Source organism: Gadus morhua, chromosome 1 (assembly GCF_902167405.1).
Source record: "Gadus morhua chromosome 1, gadMor3.0, whole genome shotgun sequence".
Classification (NCBI taxonomy): Eukaryota; Metazoa; Chordata; class Actinopteri; order Gadiformes; family Gadidae; genus Gadus; species Gadus morhua.
Genome location: NC_044048.1, coordinates 15,409,084 through 15,431,087, shown reverse-complemented (window position 1 = coordinate 15,431,087; position 22,004 = coordinate 15,409,084). Strand labels below are relative to the sequence as shown.

Below are 22,004 nucleotides of genomic sequence, written 5' to 3'. Positions count from 1 at the left end.
GCACGCATGCAAACACAAACACACACACACCACACACACGCACGCACACACACACACACACACACACGTACACAGTTTTGTCACAATTCTATTCTGATATGATTTCAGAACAACTTCCCTTTTTCATGAGCAGAATAGACTCATATCACACTGAATGCTAAAAGTATTTTTATCGTCATCCATAAGGTCTGACAATTGAAAAGGAAAAAATACCCGCTAATGCAATTATGAAATGCCACAAGGTAATAAGTCGAACAAACACACATACTCAAAAAAATAAATATTCACGCACACATATATATATATATACAACTCAAATTATTTGCATAAATATGCAGATTTACATTATGTTATAGGTTTCAGTCTACTTTAATTATACGCTTCATCACTTAGAATTTTAGCTCTTAGTAAAGCTATGTGTAAGTGACTACAATAGTATCTGCATATTTAAATTAGCCTTGATTACATTAGCCTAAAATTAATTTTATTGTGTATCGCTTCACAAATAATGCATCATTAAAGCATTGATGCACCGTTATTTAATTCAGATTAGTCTCACCTCACCCTCAGATCTTGCTATAATTACCAAAAAAGTTTAGAATTGTATTCCAAAGCACCACATGTGACACAAAGAGTTCCCGCTCTTCCAGGCTGCCCTATTGTTCTCAGTCTGATGGAGCCTGAGGACCTCTCAGGAGAATTATGTGACTGCCCCCAGATTAAGCATTTGTTCAAGCTCACCTATATGCTTTGTATGTGCACTTAAGAAAAAGTTGTATGTCAATAGGTACATCAATATCAAAACCCACCAGGAGATACTTCTACAACCTTTCATTGGTTCCCTAATGGTCTCCTTCTTCGATAACTTAATGGTATGTGCAACCAATAAGCTAAACCTGTTTTTCCACAAAGACTAACCGTCAAGGTTTGCACTGGCTTTCTGCTGCCAAAAAATACAGTATTATCCTTATAATACATTAATAAAAAACATGTGTACTGTGAAGTTTTTAGCCTGTATCCAAATGTCCTAATGAATAATCTTGTACTAGGCTAGTCAGATACTCTTGATGGTTTTGGAGCAACATATGGGCGAGGGGCCTCTTGTGTGTTTTGACTTGTTTTTGTCTTGATGTGTCAGAAGTAGTTGACTGCATTGTTCCGCACCAGACTCACAGACTGCTTGCCTTTATAAACACTCCTATGACTCCTGAAAGCCACTGATTGTTTTTAGTGTCCTTTCCCCACCCACTCCCCGTCATTCTTATCACACCCTATTATTAATGTTCTGAGCTTGAATAGGATTTGATCAGATTACCTCATTTATAAGGTCCTGTTCACATTTCTAAAGTATCTTAACCTGTTTTTAAATATATATATAAAAACAAATAAGAACACATCTAGATATGTTTATGCATTTTATGCACTTTACCCTTTTTTTTATTTATTTTTTTTTATTTCACACACACACACACACACACACACACACACACACACACACACACACACACACACACACACACACAACTTGAAAGTAGCCCATCCCCCCTAGCGGCTGATTCACCAACAAAGCAACAGTCCCGGTGGCCTCGTCACCATCTTGATTGAACCGTAAACATGCCAAGAGCCGGATTGCATAGGGTCCATATCTCAGAGTGTTATCTAGTACTACATGATACCTCGCAGCAGTGATACACATTATTGCTGACAACAGGGATCCCTCACTCCATCGCCCCTCATGAGTGGGTCGCAGCATAACACAGTCACATTCCTTACTCTTGGATGAACTGCACCAACAGCCATTGAGGAAACCCCCATGGACCTTTCTTAAACTGCACTATTTATCGATGGCAACCTTAAAGAGGCTGCTTGTCTGTTTATTGTTTAACGTGTGTATTCTTATTATCATATTTTCCTTTCACATACGCAGTTATTGTATTTTGTGTCCTGGCACTAGGACATAAAAAATACAGAAAAAAATTCTTAGCATTGTGTTGCATCTTATCCAAGCTATCTTGGTTGCATATGGGGAATGGGTTAACCTAGTGATTGTTGGTGCTTGGTGCTTGTTTCTATGAACATCATTACTGTACCGACAACAAAATATTGTTTTTTCTCTTTCTTCTGACAAATGTTCTTATTATGTCGCTTTGGATAAAAGCGTCTGCTAAATGCCCTGAATGTAAATGTACATGAATTGCATTTGAGTGCACTGTTATACATTTTTGAAGAGGCTGCTGCATGTTCTTGGGTAAATACAACATGAATAACACAAAGAAATAGAATACTAAAGCCCATCACATTCACCATAACTATTATAATCTATATACTGGGCAATAAACATGATGTCTTCCTACAAAACTAAAGCTCTCTAAATGTTAAAAAAGCGACTGTGACCTCGGATCCTTTTTTAATTTAACTTTTAGTCATTAGCATTCATTCATATGTATAAAATATACTATACATTGTTGTATATATCATTTCAATTTGAGCTTAATGTATAAGAATGGTTCAGATTGATTACAATGCAGGTACATCAGTTATGACTTTGGTTCGATGGCTCACCAGTGCCACCAGAAGAAAATAAACCACCGCATCAACACATTCTATTTTTCAAGCAAACATGTGACCCATCACATAAATGGCATACAACATTGAACTATTGAAGTCCCACAGAAGTATGACATTTCTGTTGTTCTGTGCAGTGGCACTCGACATTTCTTCCACGTTCCACACATAACCACCTGCTATCTTTTTTGGTTCCTATAATTAACAACTCTGTCCTCCTACAAATCTAAGGATTGTATGACAACGTGGGTTCTGCATTTCTTTGAAATGGTGTGACCCGTGACTCATTATGACCAACTGAACAGGAAATAGGAGAGGTTTTTTTATGAGATATTTATGGTCATCATATTGCTTTGGCACAGTTGTAATTCACTGGGTTTTTCCTTATTCAAAAATATGTTCACAGAACTATTTTAATACATTACATTCGGCGGGCGGTTTTTCCCAGGCATTTCAAAATAGTATGAGAGCATTCTCTGCATGGGTGGGGCCCAGACGGAGGCAGGTCCTTTATCGAGGGCCTCCTGACGCTCTCAAGATGTAAACATCTGAATGCTGTATTGTTTGTATGTGTGAGTGGGATATGTTATGAATGTTTGAATAATTCAAATGTTGTTCTGTACTGTCAGTGGTTTAGGTTGCAACAATTGAAATTCCCATCATCTTCATTGCAGTCTTGAATACTTTAAAAACTTGACAGGGCACATCATATAAACATTTATTATCTTGAAGATATAGTGCAAGTTAAGGAAATAAGCCTCTCATAAAGACAGATTTCATGTTATTATCACACGTGTTCGCAGACCCTGATAACTTTTAAGTTATATGAATAAAAGAGGTGCAATCAAATCAAGCTGCAGCAATGCAAAATGTACCTGTTTTTTGTCTTATAAACTTTTAAAAACCGATCTACCTTCCATCGATTCCAAAAAGAACAGTAAAGATTGTAATGTCGTGCCATTAGGGAACTGCATTGCTGTTAACATACAAACACTTATATAAACAAGTATTACCTAATATCGAAGTGCTCTGTAACATCAGAGTGCGGACCTGACAGCTGTCATTCGGCTTATCTTAAGTCATTTTAGCAGGATATATCTGCAGTAAGGACATTCACCTCGAAAGCAAGAAAATATACAAAGAAAAAATATATAAAAGGTTTAAAAATGCTTATTGATGCAAAGGAATAACTGAATAGCGGAAAGTTAATTGTTGTATACGATTAAGATCATTAGATTTGTTAAATGGTTAAGCTACCACAATCAATTCAGATAAGTCGCATTTTACAGCAGCCAGGTGAGAAATTCCGATACTCATACTTCAGTCGTATACACTGATTTAACAAAGAATACAGATTTCAATAGACTCAGTTCTGTGAGTGTGTCCTTAATGAACACGTGATCCTTCAACAACATCAAATCTCCAGACAGTCAACAATCTGCTTTTACTTTTACTATTTCATACAACAAATTCACTTGCTTGTATTCTTTCAATCACTTTCGTTTCCATAGTGTATTTGTGAGATACAGAATAATTGCTGTTAACGGAATCGGTTTTCAAATGGTTTCAGAAGAGTGAAAACACAGAGCCCAATCAGTGATGTCATCAGTGTCGTCTCTCATTTCATTTGGTCTTCTCTGAGGCAGGAGCGGCAGCCGCTGACTCTGTCTGGACCCCAGCATCTAAAGAGTTGCGTTTCTGGCTCTGCAAATACATATGTACAGTATTCAATATCTGCAGTATCTTCATGGGTCACTAGATAGATCTACTTTTCAACAGTTCTACAGCATTTAGGTATTTTGTTGACTTTGCAATTTTTTTTCACATTCACACACTGTCTACGTGTGTGTGTGTGTGTGTGTGTGTGTGTGTGTGTGTGTGTGTGTGTGTGTGTGTGTGTGTGTGTGTGTGTGTGTGTGTGTGTGTGTGTGTGTGTGTGTGTGTGTGTGTGTGTGTGCGTGTGTGTGTGTGTGTGTGTGTGCTCTTGAATTAGAGCCAAATGAGAAACTGTCATTTCCTCATACCAGTGGTGGTTTTATGTGTTATGATATAAGCGACTGAGCTCACCATCTAGTGGAAAGAAAAATATCTGCAGGAAATAATCTGCCATTGCTAACAAAAGTATTGAATCAAACAGAATCATAATATCTTCCCCTACATAGGAAAATTTAATTCAATCAATGCATATCTAACCATGCATGTTCATACAAATACACAGACAAACAATTCAATACTCACAATAATAGATAAATGCTGGTGTCACATGATTTCCATGAGCTGATAACAATCTAGTCAAAGCACACTACTCTGAACCATTTGCATTATAATGGTGGCTTGACTTGAAGATTATCTATATGGATGACACAACATGGTGCCGGAAGCTGCCAGACCTCCCAGTGGGGGAGCCTGTCGCACTCCTTGTTGGTCAATGAAACCCCCTTCCCCTACCAATGATTAGTCCTATCTTAGCCTTTTATGGGATAGGCTGTGATGATGTGAACTTACAAGATCAGGATGGTTCCATGATGATAATTGAAATGCTTTTTCAGTCACCGCGTGTATAAGTGTAACCCATTTGTGGCAATATGTATAAACTTAATAAAATAATAGTTAGGTAATAGACATAATAGACATTTTTATTATTTACTGATAAATCAGTATCAGTAAACAATTACATTTTTCCATTTTTCTATTAAATATTATTTTCTTAAGTTTATTCCTAGTTCCGTCTTGTGTTCCTGATCATAGGAGCTGAAAGGCAAAAGCAAAGTTCCCTACCAGGGTCTTGAAGAACAAGTTAATGGAGTTCCTCTTCTCTAACTTTTTGGGGGCTTTGGCGGATTCGTCTCCACCCTGAGCAGCTTCTGAGGGGGCCTTGTTTTCTACAGAGGCCTCTGCCGTTTTGGTGGCAGCTTTAGGCTCCTCCTTAGCCTTGGTATTTTGGGCTGCCTCCATGGCTGCAGGGGGTGCAGCAGTCTCCTTCTTGGGCTCTGCAGCCTGAATGTGTCGTCAAACCAATTAAGAATCGCACCTACAGAGCGGTACAGCTATCGGAGCAACGTACAGGGTGACAAACTTTGGGACACAAACATCTGGGACGTCTGGTTAGGACACCGACAGCACAGGGGGGGGGGGGGGGGGGGGACCTCAAAAGCCACGCAGATGAGATTATATCACTCTTAAAGCGTATAGTGACAACGTTTGTTTAGACACAACAGCTAGGTTTTAGACAGCATGTGTTTGCATTTCCCCGTCACATGGAAAACAGAACGAAACACGACAAGCATACGTCTGATTAAATCACTGGTTAAACAAACAGTAGCCCCAGGCTCCCAGCCATCATCTCACTATATTTACCCCTCCGGCAGTTCTCCTGAGGAGCCGAACTCCGCTCGTGGAGGCGGATTGGACTTTAGCTGCCATTTGGTTTACCAGTACCTCCAATCACCACAATGCTCATGTTATTCTGCATCTCATAACGTCAACACCTGCATTTTCAATGCTCACTGCATCATTGATTTAACATTGATTAATTTGAACATTAGTACCTTGGGCTTGAAGAAGGAAAAGAAGGGGGACTTTGCTGCAGGTTTCTTGTCGTCCGGCAGGGGGGCTGCCGCCTGTGGCTTCACATCCGCCTCCAGCGTGGTGGTCTTGGAGGCGTCAGCCTTCTTCAATGAGTTGAAAGAGAAGACGATATTGAGTAAAAAGCTAAAACCTGAGTTATAGCTACAGTTTATGCCTGCCGAATCAGCCAGTAGTTTGCCCAGCCGCCACCTGCCAGAACGATTGGAAGGATGAAGGAAGGCCAAATGAACCAAAACACCACAGAAGAAAAAACGAGAAGAGGATGGATGAATCCCGGTATGAAGTAGGAACGACCCTTGCGTCATGCAGAGCAGCAAAATAATCAATACAGGGGTTTATCGAAGAAGTCGGGACAGATGCTCCCAAAGGTTTACCTCTACTTCTACAACAACAGGCTCTGGGACCACCTCCTCTACTGTCTGCAGAGAAGTAAACGATTTGCAGACATATAGATGTGGGCAACAAACAAACAACAACATAGCTTTCTGATGCTTATTAATATTACAAGAAGTAGCTTATGTGATATTAATTAAGGCGAGAAGGGGAAAGAAGTGAACACGCTGAGCTGTTCTGGACATGACATCGCTTGGGATTCACATTTGCTCCAGTTGGCAATTCATTGAAATAGCCACACCTTTCTGTCAATACAAAACTACTGGAGCAAAATGGATTCCTTCAAGTGTAACAGCTCTGCCTCTAGTCAACACAATCTAAGTAGGATGAATATTATTGTAGAAAAGCCTCACAGGGCCTAAATGATATTATTCTCGTGTGATTTACCTGCACCTCGACAACTGGTTGTGGCAAGCACTCCGCTGTTTCCTGGCAAGACATTTTTTAAGGGGTTTATTGCTTAGGATGTCAAAATTAGTGTAGTTTAGTTAATGATAGACTACAGGAGTCACAGAGACTTTAAACTGGTCTATATTATTGACCATTTAAAAAAGGGTCTATCATAGGGCCAAGGATATCTTCTAAGAAGGATCATTCATCCCCTGATTGTGCTGCGATGTGCTACGCTGGTTACCTTGACTTCTAAAACAGGTTCAGGCTCGTCCGGGACAGTGTCCTGGAGAACAAAACTGATTTTATATTAAGGTAAATGTAGAATGCTAAATAATTTTCTGTTTTTCTCGATATGTGCCATATTTTATTCCATTAGATGGCTTTTATGCTTAGTTACGTTTACCATGCTACACATTCGGAAATAAATTAAATTAAAATGTGGTTGTTGTGCAAATGCACTATGCAAGAAGATATTATTATTAAATATTTTCAGCAATGTCTATTTACCTTCAAGTTAAAAGAAAAGTTTTCCTTAGAAAGAAATACCGTATGTTATTCTCCTCTTTACCTGCACTTGATCAACTTGTTGCAACACTTCCTGGATTTCCTGCCAGAAAGTGATTTAATGCCATTTAGAATGTTAGGATGTCACATTTTGTCTAGTTTAAGAGAAGATTGTGATCGATGCCGATTGTCCTCACTGGACCTCAGAGGGAATCGAGGAATGGATGTATTTCCATATCCTTACCCGGCCATTCATAAAGATGGTTAAAGTCAATGTAATTGCATTTGATGACACTGACAGATGGCTACCCATGTAATTCTTATTTGAAAACAGTCATTTGTGCAGTTCTTGCCTCTTCCGGGTGAGAGCAATGTGAGTTTAATGTTGTTAGATGCAGTGTCTGAGGGGAAGCTAGCACAGTCAGTGGGATATTAGGAGACTAATGAGAATCAACTGTACCACTGCATCTGTCTTGGCTGGGGCATTGGCTCCACTTGACGGGGCACTCTTGGGTTTAGATGCCTCAAATTTTTAAATACATTACATAAATATGTTATCATGGAACACACATAGGGACACAATTCTCTTTAGAAATTATTATAGTTATCGATCCAAACTAATAATGGTATATGTGTCTATATCTCGCTCCCATCTTTACCTTTGAACGGAAAAAGCTGCTCAGTGTCTCCTTAGCCGATTTGCCCTTTGCGGCATCTGGCTGCTTTGCAGAGGCCTTCGCCCCTTCCTTTGGTGTGGGTTTCTGTTGCTGGGCGGCTAGCCCCCCTTTAATTTCCATTTTAGGCGGTTCTGGAGGAGGGGGAGGTGGGATAGACATTCCTTTGGCTGCAGCCGGAGGCTCAGGTACTTGTGCGACCTACAGCATTGGAGGGAGGAATCACATCTTTATTTTATTGTTGCTCACAGGGGGATGCTTTTCCAAAAAATACTTTCCCCCAGTGTTTGCACTGGGGGAAATGGAAAATAAAGCAAATAAAGGAATGTGTTTATTATGTGGCAAGATATAAGTTGATCCAGAGTTGATCCAAGTGGCAGAAGCATCTTCATGTTAATTCATAATGAAAGGCTGTACAACCTAATGCAACATAATCAATGTAATACACTGAGTGCTCACAGTTGTAGAGGCTACTGTTGGCGGAGTCTCCTTCGGGGGCTGTTCCACATCAAAAAAAAATAAGCGGTTAGTGGGACAAATTAATGAATACAAAATTAGAAAGAAACATCATTGGTTGGAGGGTGCGCCATAACTCAATGTGGTAGGAAAAAGCAAGCATCGGTCATTTACTGAACTATTTTAAAACATAGGAATGTAGAGGCAAATGCCCTCTGCGTGCTGGAAGTCGGTTTGGTGCAGTCAATTTCATTTTCCATGTTATTTTTATTTTATATTTTCCCAAAATGTGTGGCCAAAGGCATAGTGATGACTTTACGTGTGGGGCTATTTATGTTTTATCTGGGTGTATTGTGATCACCTGATCTTTTGTAACATCAGGGGTAGCTGTTTCCTTTTTTTGCGATTTAGTAGGAGTCACCTGTATTACAAGAAAAAATATATCTTCACTCATGTTAATTGACATCATACGCACAAACATACAAACACAAAGGCAAAGAAGCAAACATAGCAGAAAAGTAAATGTCATGACCTTCTGATAAAATATCAAGGCATCCTTTCATATTTTTAAGAAAAAATGAAATAAATTAGGTACATTGTAATATTAAATGTTTAACATGAATGTCTATGGGTTGGAATTATTACATGATTACTTGGACATAACAGAAGCCTTTTCAGATAGGCAGACATAGGCCGCTATGATAGCCCCACACTGAGCCACACAGAGGCCCAGGGACAGAGCACATACAGTACATACACTGTCACTGGGACAGCCATTGTCTGGTGGAGATGGCGTAGGCCTGCCCTCGCTCTATCTTCACACATCTCAACTTCCAGAAGCACAGGCCTTCGTTGTGAGCTCACACTATGGCCGGAACAATGGCCGCCACAGTGCCGCATGTTGGGAGACTTGATTAGAAGGGGGCTGGGGGCAATCCTAACTCTTTAAACAGGCACTGTTCCAAGTAGAGGCACGATAAAGACGAGGAAGACACAATGGCTTCCCGTTGTACTGCTTTCATCGCGCGCCGTCAACATGACAGATACCTTTCTAAACAAAACGATTATTACTTTATTTTATATGGAATGGGGCCTATACCCAACAATTTACCCTGGGAAAGAATACACAAAGCCACTGCACTCATGGAGAAGAAGAAAATTGCAGTACACATTCAATTAATTTCTAAAATGCAATGCATAGTTTGAATAGTATACATTTTCCCTAATTACGTTATTTAGGAGCTTTATAAAGTTGCCTTCAAAAATCACTTCTTCCACCTCCACCTCCACCTCTACTTATTTTACTTCTTCCATTCCTTATATATAGAATTTAAGGCAATTACTTCAATATTGTAGGATGGATTAGAAGCATATTTTGAGGAAAACAAAATCAAATGCAGGTTCTGACTATATAACCTTTACACCCATGATTATTTATTTGATATGTTGCACTTACTAGTGTTTTGAAGAAGTTCATAACTGGATTCTGGTCGCTCTCCTCTTTTTTCTCCTCTGGTTGACTCTTTTGATCGTCGTTATCAGTTTGTCCTGCTGCTAGTTTAAGATCTAAAGTCACACTTTTTGGCTCCTCAAGCGTCTCTGAGTCTTGATTCTTCGCTGTGTCGGCTTGCTCCTATATGCCACAAAGAATTTGCCTTTGAGAAGTAGAAGTAGAAGTGAAGCTGATATGCAAGCAGTGAGTGTGTTTAATCGCAGCATTGAGATGGGAGCACAATTCCAACCATGCCTCTGCCTACTCAGGCCCATGGCAACAATCACCCTTTTATTAATGCCCGTGCCCCCCCTCCACACACACACACTCATTGATATTCAACAATGCCTAGGCGATATGCTCTGAGAAATGTCAGAAATATTTGGTCCCTTCCTGTGTTGTAATAACAAGACTCTTTACATATTGTAAAGTTTTCCCCAATGAGTGAATGTTACTACATTAACGTTGTTGACGTTAACTATTCAGACTTTAATAGCACACGTTTATGTATTGCACAGTTGTCACAATTTTAAATAATGTGAAATGTTAAAATAATAGTAACAACAAAAAAGGAGCCATCTCACCAACAGTTCTTAGATTTTTATTGAAAATTGCTACATTGCCTGACACTACATTATAATGGAGAGCTATCCGCCCTTTCTAATGTAAACAGAAATCATTGTTTAAAAATGCAAATCAGACATTCTACAATGTAAACGTCATAACTGACATAAAACAGGAGCAAATGAATAGCTTGATTATATTATAAAGTATTTGCTATTTCTCATCTTCATTTAGCTTCACATTCATCATAACAGGACAAGGAATGAAGATGTTTCAACAATTTCAAGATTTGATGCTGACTCTTCCACAGTTGATGTTGTCAGCATGACTGCATCCCCTTCAATAAAACAGACACGTTTTGTTCACTGTCATCCAAAGTGTTGACTGTGTATGTATTGTTTGGTTCTTCACATTCTAGCGGTAATGCCCTATGTTCCATTGTCACTTCAATGCGTTCATATTCTTTAGTACTATCTATCTACTATCTATTTCATTGAGTTCAATTGCCCGGTGTGCCCCCTCTAGTGGCTCCATCTCCATAACTGGATCACCCAAAGGAACAAAAGTGTTTTTTGGTTTCAGCAGCATCCGTGGAAATGTTTATTTCTTCCATGTCATTCACAGCATGCGCTGTAATCCACTTGGGAATTTGCGATTCTTCTCCAACAGGGTTTGCACTCGGTTCTAACGTTTTCTCATCAGTGGGAGACATTAAATCAGCGGTTCTTCCTTTAATTTTTTAGAATCCTCATCAACGTTTGATATCTCTTGGGTTACATTCTCTTGATATCCGTTAATCATGACCTGTAGCTATTCATCAACGAAGATATTAACAGTGTCTTGCGAACATTGTTTCGGTATTTCAGGGAACTGGTCGGCTGCCTCAGTCATTTTTGTGTCTTTAAGATTCAACCTTTGTTCAATGCAATCCATTAACAAATCCTCAGGGCTGGTATCCTCCAGTTGTACCTTTTCAAGATCTTGAAGGCTGGACTCCATGAGTCCTTCCAATAGTACATTGGGGGGTTCATTTCTGCTGGATTATTCATCAGAACTTTCGGCGACAATGATGAGTTCATTAGACATGGCATCAATTGCTGCTTCTAAAACCTTTTCGGCAACAGACTCTTCTTTGGGCGAGATGACATTGTCAAGTAGAGGGTCAAAGTCCCCAAAAAGAGGCATCACATGTGTAGCACTGAGTGTCTTTTCCACAACTTGAAGACAACATATGTTGGCTTCAACAGAAGGTCCAGCAGGGACAATACCTTCAAAATAATTAATGAGAGAATGGATGGCAGACTCCGGTACCACTTCAGCAATCAGGTGTTGATTATTAGTGTTGAAAGCATAGATAACAGGATTGTATTCTTGTTGTTCTGTCATTGGAAAAGACTTATCAGGTATGGCAATCTCTTCTTCCTCTGTAGTAATCCTTGCCGTCAAAGGTTCTTTGAGGAAGGATTCTGGGCGAGGTTGGAATTCTAGGTCTTTGTCATCTGGAAAGAAAGGCTCCCATATTTGTGATGGCACATCCATGACCGCCACACTCATCTTTTCAGCTGAAGTCTCTTCTTCTTCAAGGTTATTTCCGTTTGAGGGATTAAGCCAATCCACTAGTCTTTCTGTGTCAACATTCTCATGGATAACTTCTTCAAGAGGAGTACTGTCCTTGATTGGCGTTTCCTGCTGACACTCAGGAACCTGAATTTCTCCTGCAGGAACTCGAGTCACTGTAGGTTCTGGAATTGTAGGTAAAATATCAGAATTGTTTTCCATCATTTGAATAACTGGCAGACTTCCCGGGGAGTCATCGCTGTCCGTCACAACCCGAAGAGTAGAATGGACAACTTCGGTTTTGAGAGTGGAACCATCTCTAGCTTCTTCTGTGGAAAACTCATTTGCACATGCAGGGCCTGATCCTTTCGGCTCTGTTTGAGATTCTTGAATATGAACAGTTTCAGTTTCTTCAGTTTTGCACTCAATTAGTACTCTATGAGCTATGGCTTCTGCTGACATTTTGACTGGCATGTCATCAGTGGACACTAAATCAGCCTCATATACAGCCAGAATACAATCAGCCTCATATACAGCCAGAGTACAATCAGTATTTTCTGGAAGCTTTCTGGGAGCTACTTCTACTGAGGCATGTTTGGAAAGGGAATCTCCTTCTTGATAGAAGGTTTCCAGTTCTTCTAGAATGGATTCTTTTGTGGCATTTACTTGCACAGGTTCAGTATTTTTCATCTCAAGGACATTGGTTACCTGATCAACAACCATGGTTGTTTTGATTTCGCTGACTTCATGCTCCACTCCGTGCACCTCCTTCTCCTGCAGCCCATTGCTCTCCACGTTGACCACTTCACTGAATACAATCTGGTTTGTCTTGGAATCCATCCTCTTGTCATCTTTAATCTCTTCTTCCTCTGTAGTAACGTTTTCAGTCAAAAGTTCTTTGAGGAAGGAGTCCGGGTGAGTTTGGAATTCTAGGTCTTTGTCATCTGGAACGAAAGGCTCCCATATTTCTGATGGCACATCCATGACCACCACACTCATCTTTTCAGTTGAGGTCTCTTCTTCTTCAAGGTTATTTCCCTTTGAGGGATTAAGCCAATCCACTAGTCTTTCTGTGTCAACATTCTCATGGATAACTTCTTCAAGAGGAGTACTGTCCTTGATTGGCGTTTCCTGCTGACACTCAGGAACCTGAATTTCTCCTGCAGGAACTCGAGTCACTGTAGGTTCTGGAATTGCAGGTAAAATATCAGAATTGTTTTCCATCATTTGAATAACTGGCAGATTTCCCGGGGAGTCATCGCTGTCCGTCACAACCCGAAGAGTAGAATGGACAACTTCGGTTTTGAGAGTGGAACCATCTCTAGCTTCTTCTGTGGAAAACTCAGTTGCACATGCAGGGCCTGATCTTTTCGGCTCTGTTTCAGATTCTTGAATATGAACAGTTTCAGTTTCTTCAGTTTTGCACTCAATTAGAACTCTATGAGCTATGGCTTGTGCTGACATTTTGACTGGCATGTCATCAGTGGACGCTAAATCAGCCTCATATACAGCCAGAGTACAATCAGTATTTTCTAGAAGCTTTCTGGGCGCTACTTCTGCTGAGGCATGTTTGGAAAGGGAATCTCCTTCTTGATAGAAGGTTTCCGGTTCTTCTAGAATGGATTCTTTTGTGGCATTTACTTGCACAGGTTCAGTATTTTTCATCTCAAGGACATTGGTTACCTGATCAACAACCATGTTCGTTTTGATTTCTCTGACTTCATGCTCCACTGAGACGTCCATGCTCTCCACTCCGTGCACCTCCTTCTCCTGCAGCCCATTGCTCTCCACGATGACCACTTCACTGAATACAATCTGGTTTGTCTTGGAATCCATCCTCTTGTCATCTTTAATCTCTTCTTCTACTGAAGTAACGTTTTCAGTCAAAGGTTCTTTGAGGAAGGATTCTGGGCGAGGTTGGAATTCTAGGTCTTTGTCATCTGGAACGAAAGGCTTCCATATTTGTGATGGCACATCCATGACCGCCACACTCATCTTTTCAGCTGAAGTCTCTTCTTCTTCAAGGTTATTTCCGTTTGAGGGATTAAGCCAATCCACTAGTCTTTCTGTGTCAACATTCTCATGGATAACTTCTTCAAGAGGAGTACTGTCCTTGATTGGCGTTTCCTGCTGACACTCAGGAACCTGAATTTCTCCTGCAGGAACTCGAGTCACTGTAGGTTCTGGAATTGCAGGTAAAATATCAGAATTGTTTTCCATCATTTGAATAACTGGCAGATTTCCCGGGGAGTCATCGCTGTCCGTCACAACCCGAAGAGTAGAATGGACAACTTCGGTTTTGAGAGTGGAATCATCTCTAGCTTCTTCTGTGGAAAACTCAGTTGCACATGCAGGGCCTGATCTTTTCGGCTCTGTTTCAGATTCTTGAATATGAACAGTTTCAGTTTCTTCAGTTTTGCACTCAATTAGAACTCTATGAGCTATGGCTTGTGCTGACATTTTGACTGGCATGTCATCAGTGGACACTAAATCAGCCTCATATACAGCCAGAGTACAATCAGTATTTTCTAGAAGCTTTCTGGGCACTACTTCTGCTGAGGCATGTTTGGAAAGGGAATCTCCTTCTTGATAGAAGGTTTCCGGTTCTTCTAGAATGGATTCTTTTGTGGCATTTACTTGCACAGGTTCAGTATTTTTCATCTGAAGGACATTGGTTACCTGATCAACAACCATGTTCGTTTTGATTTCTCTGACTTCATGCTCCACTGAGACGTCCATGCTCTCCACTCCGTGCACCTCCTTCTCCTGCAGCCCATTGCTCTCCACGATGACCACTTCACTGAATACAATCTGGTTTGTCTTGGAATCCATCCTCTTGTCATCTTTAATCTCTTCTTCTACTGTAGTAACGTTTTCAGTCAAAGGTTCTTTGAGGAAGGATTCTGGGCGAGGTTGGAATTCTAGGTCTTTGTCATCTGGAACGAAAGGCTTCCATATTTGTGATGGCACATCCATGACCGCCACACTCATCTTTTCAGCTGAAGTCTCTTCTTCTTCAAGGTTATTTCCGTTTGAGGGATTAAGCCAATCCACTAGTCTTTCTGTGTCAACATTCTCATGGATAACTTCTTCAAGAGGAGTACTGTCCTTGATTGGCGTTTCCTGCTGACACTCAGGAACCTGAATTTCTCCTGCAGGAACTCGAGTCACTGTAGGTTCTGGAATTGCAGGTAAAATATCAGAATTGTTTTCCATCAATTGAATAACTGGCAGATTTCCCGGGGAGTCATCGCTGTCCATCATAACCCGAAGAGTAGAATGGACAACTTCGGTTTTGAGAGTGGAACCATCTCTAGCTTCTTCTGTGGAAAACTCAGTTGCACATGCAGGGCCCAATCCTTTCGGCTCTGTTTCAGATTCTTGAATATGAACAGTTTCAGTTTCTTCAGTTTTGCACTCAATTAGATCTCTATGAGCTATGGCTTCTGCTGACATTTTGACCGGCATGTCATCAGTGGACACCAAATCAGCCTCATATACAGCCAGAGTACAATCAGTATTTTCTGGAAGCTTTCTGGGCGCTACTTCTGCTGAGGCATGTTTGGAAAGGGGATCTCCTTCTTTGTAGCAGGTTCCTAGTTCTTCTTGAACTGATTCTTTTGTGACATTTCCTTGCAATGGTTCAGTGTTTCTTATCTCAAGGACATTGGTTAACTGATCAACAACCATTTCTGTTTTGATTTCGCTGACTTCCAGCTCCTCTGAGACTTCCATGCTCTCTGCTCCGTGCACCTCCTTCTCCTGCAGCCCATTGCTCTCCACGATGACCACCTCACTGAAAACAATCAGGTTTGTCTGGGAATCCATCCTCTTCTCATTTGCAGTCTCTTTGCAAACAGGTTCACCAATAATCAGAAACTCAGATTCTTTTTCCATTACTGCTTCTAAATGTTCTTTAACGAAAAAATGTTCTTTGGCAGCAGCTTCTGGATATATGATCAGAGCAGTCTCTGTAAAGTTGTCTTCAGTCTGCGTGAAGGCATCTTCTTTAAATATCTTCTTGGTCTGCGTTGCAATTTCAGTGTAATGGGGTTCCAATTCCATATGCGATGAAATGATGTCCGTAGTGGCTTCTTTGTTACATGTACCTGATTCCTTTATTGTGAAAATCAACATTCACATTTGAATTAATAGATATTTCAGTTTAATGTTTTTTGTTGTGCAGTACAGCAACCGTGAGATTGACACAATTAATCAATGTGTTTTAATGTTTACATTTACATTTAGATGTTCAAAGTAATAATCAATTCAAACATCAAATGATACAAACCCTCAGCCACATGGATCACTGAAAAATGATGAGATAATGCTTAAATTAACATGAAGACGACACTTACGGGCTGTTGAGAAGAAGGCGCTTCTTCATCATCCTTGAGAACCCCCTTGGCCTCATCCGTCTGCTGTTTTTGAATGGTTGGGACCTTTTTTGGGGAAATTACCTGAGCTTCTGTGGAAATCCCTGGGATGTCCTTACTGCCGTTAACTGGTGCTTCAACATTGAAGCCGTCTGTTTCAACTATCGATTCTTTATTTTTGGTGTTTGTGGTCAGCTCACCATTTGGCTTTTCAGCCTTCTCAATGGTAGCTGTGAATAAGAAATGATTGTTGCAATGAGCTATAATAAATCAGGTTTGATAATATCAACATATTAATAAATTGTCTATTAATGCATTACTATCAATATTATTATCATTGATAACTTGACGTTTATCACTATTATGGCTAAGTTAATACCTAATATGATTTTAATGTAATTAAGGTTTGGATCCTGTTCATTAATGATTCATGCACACTGCATTGTCTGATCTACCAAAGGATGATGAGCCGATATAATATGCTAATGAAGTTAATCTACATAGAAACAAGAACACTGAATGTGAAGCATAGTACATTTGTTCAAGCCACAATGACCACAAAACATCCACAAAGCAAACATGGGTTAGTCTGCTCTGGGAAGAGTGACATAACAGCCCATCATCAATAGAACGTCTTGCACAAACGACTTGTTGAAATTCTGCTTGCAAATTCAGTGCACGAGGCTATGGTTCAGTAACAGATCAAACAGCTGCACTCTGTACATATCCATGACAACACATATAGTTTACCTTGGAAGACAAAATACCTAATATAACAGGGAGTCACTGTGTTTACAGAGCATTACCCAATCATCTCAGAGTAATCCCATCTACAGTCATATCAAAATAAAACATGTGTATTTGTGTGTGTATGTGTATGGGTGTGTGTGTGTGTGTGTGTGTGTGTGTGTGTGTGTGTGTGTGTGTGTGTGTGTGTGTGTGTGTGTGTGTGTGTGTGTGTGTGTGTGTGTGTGTGTGTGTGTGTGTGTGCGCGTATATATATATATATATACATATATATAAATACATACAAACACAAACACACACACACACACACACACACAAAAAGTAGGATAAAAAGTAGGATAATTAATCAACAAAGATTCATGAATAATGATACAGTGTGCAATGAACTTAGTTTACATTAAGATTCTATCCATAGGGGTACTCACCTCCATTCTGATCTGACTTGTTTTTCACTTTGAGGCTGTTAACTTTTCCATTCAAATGCTTTTCCCCATTTTTCCCATCCTGTTAAAAATGAAACATACAATTATTATCAAAGTCACAAAACCGGAATAACATTTGGAACAAGTTTAAATTGCTCCCGAACTCTAACCCTTCAGGGACACAAGATGATTATGAATACTGTGTTTCTCTGGAGGTCAAACATTACACCCTGATTTAATGTGTGAGAAAGCATGTAGACATTGTGTTTTTCCGAATGAGATAAAAATAACTGTTTACCTTCATTGGGCCTTTCTTTTTTGAATTTTCGTTGCCCATGTTTGCTCGAGCTGAAACGTTTGGAAAAGGTATATTCAATATGCATTCAGTAAGTACATAGAACAACATGTCAACCAATGTGAGCTTGCAAAAGGGTTCTTGTTTTTAATGTTTTTTTTCACATATATTTTCACTATATTGTGATGTATTCATCCTCTTACCTTGTGTGTCCCTTGTAGGTTTAGTAAGTTATGTCCTCTTCTGAAGACAAATGGGCTGTAGACCTTTTCCTCGATGGAAAAAGATAATCGTCCTTCTGTATAAGGGATGGCCTTTCCAAGTGACCTGCTGAGCATAGTATGTGTGTGTTTGTGTATTTATATAGTCAAGTATATGTGTGCTCAGATCAGGGTGTGACTTTCTTTCACATTGGATTTACTTCCTGACAAGCTCACCATCAGTCAAGCAAGCAAATGACTCAAGTCTCTGTCTGGAATCACTAAGTATTAGTGATTCACTCATAATAATCTCTAATGATGCATCCCCCCCCCCCCAAGAACATGAGTGATGGGGATGATGGGTTTACCTTATGGGATCACCCCAGGTAGCTAGTTACAACATAACTGTGTTTGTTGACAGAAGCAACAGGGAAGAAACAGGATGTGTCTAAAGGATATTCAATGGTTCAGGCGAGCCATCGGTTATTGACTTACCGTGGCTTTTGTCCAAATACATGAGAGGAGAAATGTGGTAGGCTTTATTTACTTTTTCTTTTTTTATAAATGTTCCCTAAATTGTATCTATGCTTTGTCAAACTTTAAGATCAAAGTAGTGTGTCAACGCATCTGCAAGACAAATGGAGACACTTCTATAATTAAATCAACTGTGATTACTGACCTCCAAATAGTCCACCCACCAAAGGGATTACCTACACCTCAATAAATAATCACACGTGTTAGAGGTCAAATTCAAACACTGTAGACTACATCAATTGATTACCTTGATAGTTTTGCTCAGACTTTCTCAAGCGGAAAACACTATAATGCATAATGATATAGTCTCCTGTGTGACTATACAGTCAGTATGTCATGTTTGAACAATGTAATTTATTATTCGCAAGAGGTGTTAATGTATTGCATACATTCTCAGTCATCACTTTGTTTTATAACAGGGATTTAAATGTTTGAAAAACAAAACAACAGTGAAGCTGCTGCGGAGTTCCCCTTAATGTTTTGGAACCTCTACTTCTCAAACAGAATGCATGATTAACGTTTTCATATAATATTATTAGGTGATCAAAAGCCAAAAAATGTATCAATTATATATATAGATTAATTTGCTATATAACAAATTTAATGACAATTTCTGATTTCCCACTTCAGTAAACCTAACCCTTACTGCCCCCAACGACAAGGCTGTTGCATCGCATGGCTGACACCGTAGGCTGTATGAATGTGATGCAATAGTTGTAAAGCACTTTCAGTTGCTACTGGTCTGAAATGCGCTGTATAAATGTACTCCAGCTATGTAGAGGCAATCAGTAAATATTTGAAGTTGGGTGTGGTACTGATTGCTATCAAAATATTTACAAGGCAGCTAGGATCCGGTTCTTCAAATCAGTTTTATTAGCCCAATGATTAAACGAATTAAGCACATATATCCCATTTTTGTTCAGCAGAATATGAATGACATATTATAGTGTGGTTAGAATTATCTTTCTTTGTGGTTGAATCCTACTCCCACATTCAATAATTTTTTGATGGCGCGTTTTCAGCCTAGAAATCTAGACGCACCCTAGCGGCAGCAAATGTAATTTGCAGCCGGGTGCGTATGGCTTGCCAGGCTAACATTCACAGTTGGCTACATCATACAAATACCATACTTGCCTTAAAGCTATCTCGAAGGAATGGTTTGATAAAAGATAGTTAGAGAGGCATTTAGGTTTATTCGATCTGAATACCAACTTTTAACATCTGTCTTCCGTATCCTAAAACGTACGGTGTATGTATATGTCTTTAACATTGTCCCCAGACTGTCAAGCCAAACCATACTACGTTAAGTCCACTAGGAGGCGGTATTATCTCAAACTTCCAGTAGCACACCAAGCTGCTGCTTCCACCGTGGAGGAAGTCAAGATGGCAGCCACGATGAAACCTTCTGTAGTAAGTTCAGATAATAATAATAATGCTTTATGTGTATACGTATGGGTTGTAATAATGCTTCACCACTATAAAGCCGTGTGTAATAAGTACAGCAAAAAATACTGCTTTGCGTGTATTAAGTACAGATGAGATAATAATACCCAGTCAGTGCTCCGACGGTGATAAGTGGTCCGTTTTATTCTACCTGCATCGTTACTCAGTAGGTATTGCGTTCTGATCGTTGTGACCATTGCTTTTATATTAAGCCACACCCTTGTGTTGTCTGCTGCTAGCCAGCCATGCTAGCCGGCCATGGTAGCCGGCCATGCTAGCCAGCCATGCCAGCCAGCCAGCCAGCCAGCCAGCCATGCTAGCCAGCTATGCTAGCCAGCCACTACCAACATGATAATGTTGATGATAATAGGAATGACATAGTTCATCATCATGGAGGACATCTTAGTTATCATCAGTAGGAACAAACATGTGAACTAAGCTGTTGACGTAATACTAATTATGATATCTCTCCTTTTAAACTTATTCTTCCTTATCCCCAGGCGGTTGAAGATGTCAACGTCACTTTTGAAGACCAACAGAAGATTAATAAGTTTGCAAGAAGCACAAATCGAATGACAGAGCTGAAAGATGAAATAGAGGCAAAGAAAGTAAGTGTCTGTGACATATTGTGCTGTTCGTTGACTCTCGTACAGGACCTTTTGCAATACCATTATTCCATACCAGACTCATTCGCTTTGGATGTTAAACCTTAAGCTTTCATCAGCTGAATATGGACAATGCGTCTTTATAGTAATAGCCACATTACTCATCAATTACTCACTCATGAGTGGTGTCAATAAACAATATACTATAATTACTACTTATATTATAATGCCATTCTCATAGGTAGGCATACAAATGTACAATGTTCATGCAGTGCTCCAAAATGAATGGAAATAATAACATGTCAATGTATCTTTTTAGAAATCCCTGCAAAACCTGCAGGATGCAAGCGATGACCTGATGATGTTCGACGACGACTCACTCCTGATCCCTTATCAAATTGGTGACGTCTTCATCAGCCACTCCCAGGAAGAAACTCAAGAGATGCTTGAGACTGCTAAGGTTTGCTTAAGCTCCTAACTAAAAACCTACCCCTTTACCTAGAGCCCTCTCCACATCCAAGAAATATATATATATGGCACTAAGGGATAAAGCATTGGTTCTCAACCTTTTTTTGAGCAAACGCCCCCCTGACCTTCTCCTGATCCTCTGGCAATGACATTCCATTTAATTTACTCTTGCACATTTTATTATTGGGCTTACCAACCCCCTAATGAATCTTCTGGTTAATATGCATTCAGGTTTTGTCATCTGATGAACCAAATAACTGTCAAATGTTACTGTGACCCCTCGAGTAACAATCACAAAGCTCATGCCGTTGTTGACTTGACATAGTCGAGGTAAACAACAGCAGCAGCAGCCAGGGTTTCACCATTGCCTGTTGCCCTTACCCTCCCCCCAGGAAGTGCTGCAGCAGGAGATGAAGGAGCTGGAGGGTAGAGTGTCTGCCATCCAGCAGGTCTTGGGCGACCTCAAGGTGAAGCTCTACGCCAAGTTTGGCAACAACATCAACTTGGAGGCTGACGAGAGCTGAGTGGGGAAATGGACATTGACAGCTCTCTCAACATGGACTTTCTTTTTGTCATGCGGCTCATATTTCGGATCACAGTGGACTGTCTTAATATATGTATACACACACACACAATCAAATGTTAAGTTGGTCTTGGTTTTGGAGCCAAACCTTGAAACAGGACAAGTCACTGAAAAGTACAATAAATGGAAGTGATGTAAGATTTTA

General features: G+C 40.0%; 2 protein-coding genes across 15 annotated transcripts; one reads left to right on the top strand and one right to left on the bottom strand.

The window, feature by feature from the left end:
- Positions 1-3,269: 3,269 nt before the first annotated feature.
- On the bottom strand, positions 3,270-18,377 carry bcas1 (brain enriched myelin associated protein 1). Of its 14 annotated transcripts, none has more exons than XM_030362437.1 (17): positions 18,230-18,376; positions 18,030-18,079; positions 17,735-17,813; positions 16,545-16,792; positions 10,030-10,206; positions 8,935-8,994; positions 8,577-8,615; positions 8,103-8,318; positions 7,904-7,966; positions 7,508-7,546; positions 7,181-7,222; positions 6,934-6,975; positions 6,528-6,572; positions 6,114-6,236; positions 5,923-6,003; positions 5,344-5,562; positions 3,270-4,269 (listed from the first exon to the last, which is right to left on the bottom strand). In XM_030362437.1, the coding sequence occupies exons 2-17, from the start codon at positions 18,066-18,068 to the stop codon at positions 4,189-4,191; spliced, it is 1,593 nt and encodes a 530-aa protein (XP_030218297.1). In that variant the 5' UTR covers positions 18,069-18,079; positions 18,230-18,376; the 3' UTR covers positions 3,270-4,188. The 14 variants fall into 14 exon arrangements, 13 of the variants coding, with proteins under 13 accessions (XP_030218297.1, XP_030218331.1, XP_030218316.1 ...); XM_030362471.1 differs by having other exon boundaries at positions 16,647-16,792; XM_030362456.1 differs by lacking the exon at positions 5,923-6,003.
- Positions 18,378-19,870: 1,493 nt separating this feature from the next.
- Positions 19,871-22,004, top strand: pfdn4 (prefoldin subunit 4). Its single transcript, XM_030364389.1, has 4 exons — positions 19,871-20,170; positions 20,704-20,811; positions 21,128-21,268; positions 21,669-22,004. The coding sequence occupies exons 1-4, from the start codon at positions 20,012-20,014 to the stop codon at positions 21,798-21,800; spliced, it is 540 nt and encodes a 179-aa protein (XP_030220249.1). The 5' UTR covers positions 19,871-20,011; the 3' UTR covers positions 21,801-22,004.

What these genes read in the sequence shown, in the direction of transcription:
- bcas1 (XM_030362437.1), bottom strand. Translation starts at nt 18,068, where the DNA reads ATGGGCAACGAAAATTCAAAAAAGAAAGGCCCAATGAAG. An exon ending in AAAAGAAAGGCCCAATGAAG is followed by an intron (nt 17,814 to 18,029) that starts GTAAACAGTTAT and finishes CATTTTTAACAG; the next exon opens with GATGGGAAAAATGGGGAAAA. An exon ending in AACCAGTTGTCGAGGTGCAG is followed by an intron (nt 6,573 to 6,933) that starts GTAAATCACACG and finishes ACTTCTCTGCAG; the next exon opens with ACAGTAGAGGAGGTGGTCCC.
- pfdn4 (XM_030364389.1), top strand. Translation starts at nt 20,012, where the DNA reads ATGTATATGTCTTTAACATTGTCCCCAGACTGTCAAGCCAAACCATAC. An exon ending in ATGAAATAGAGGCAAAGAAA is followed by an intron (nt 20,812 to 21,127) that starts GTAAGTGTCTGT and finishes GTATCTTTTTAG; the next exon opens with AAATCCCTGCAAAACCTGCA. An exon ending in AGATGCTTGAGACTGCTAAG is followed by an intron (nt 21,269 to 21,668) that starts GTTTGCTTAAGC and finishes CCCTCCCCCCAG; the next exon opens with GAAGTGCTGCAGCAGGAGAT.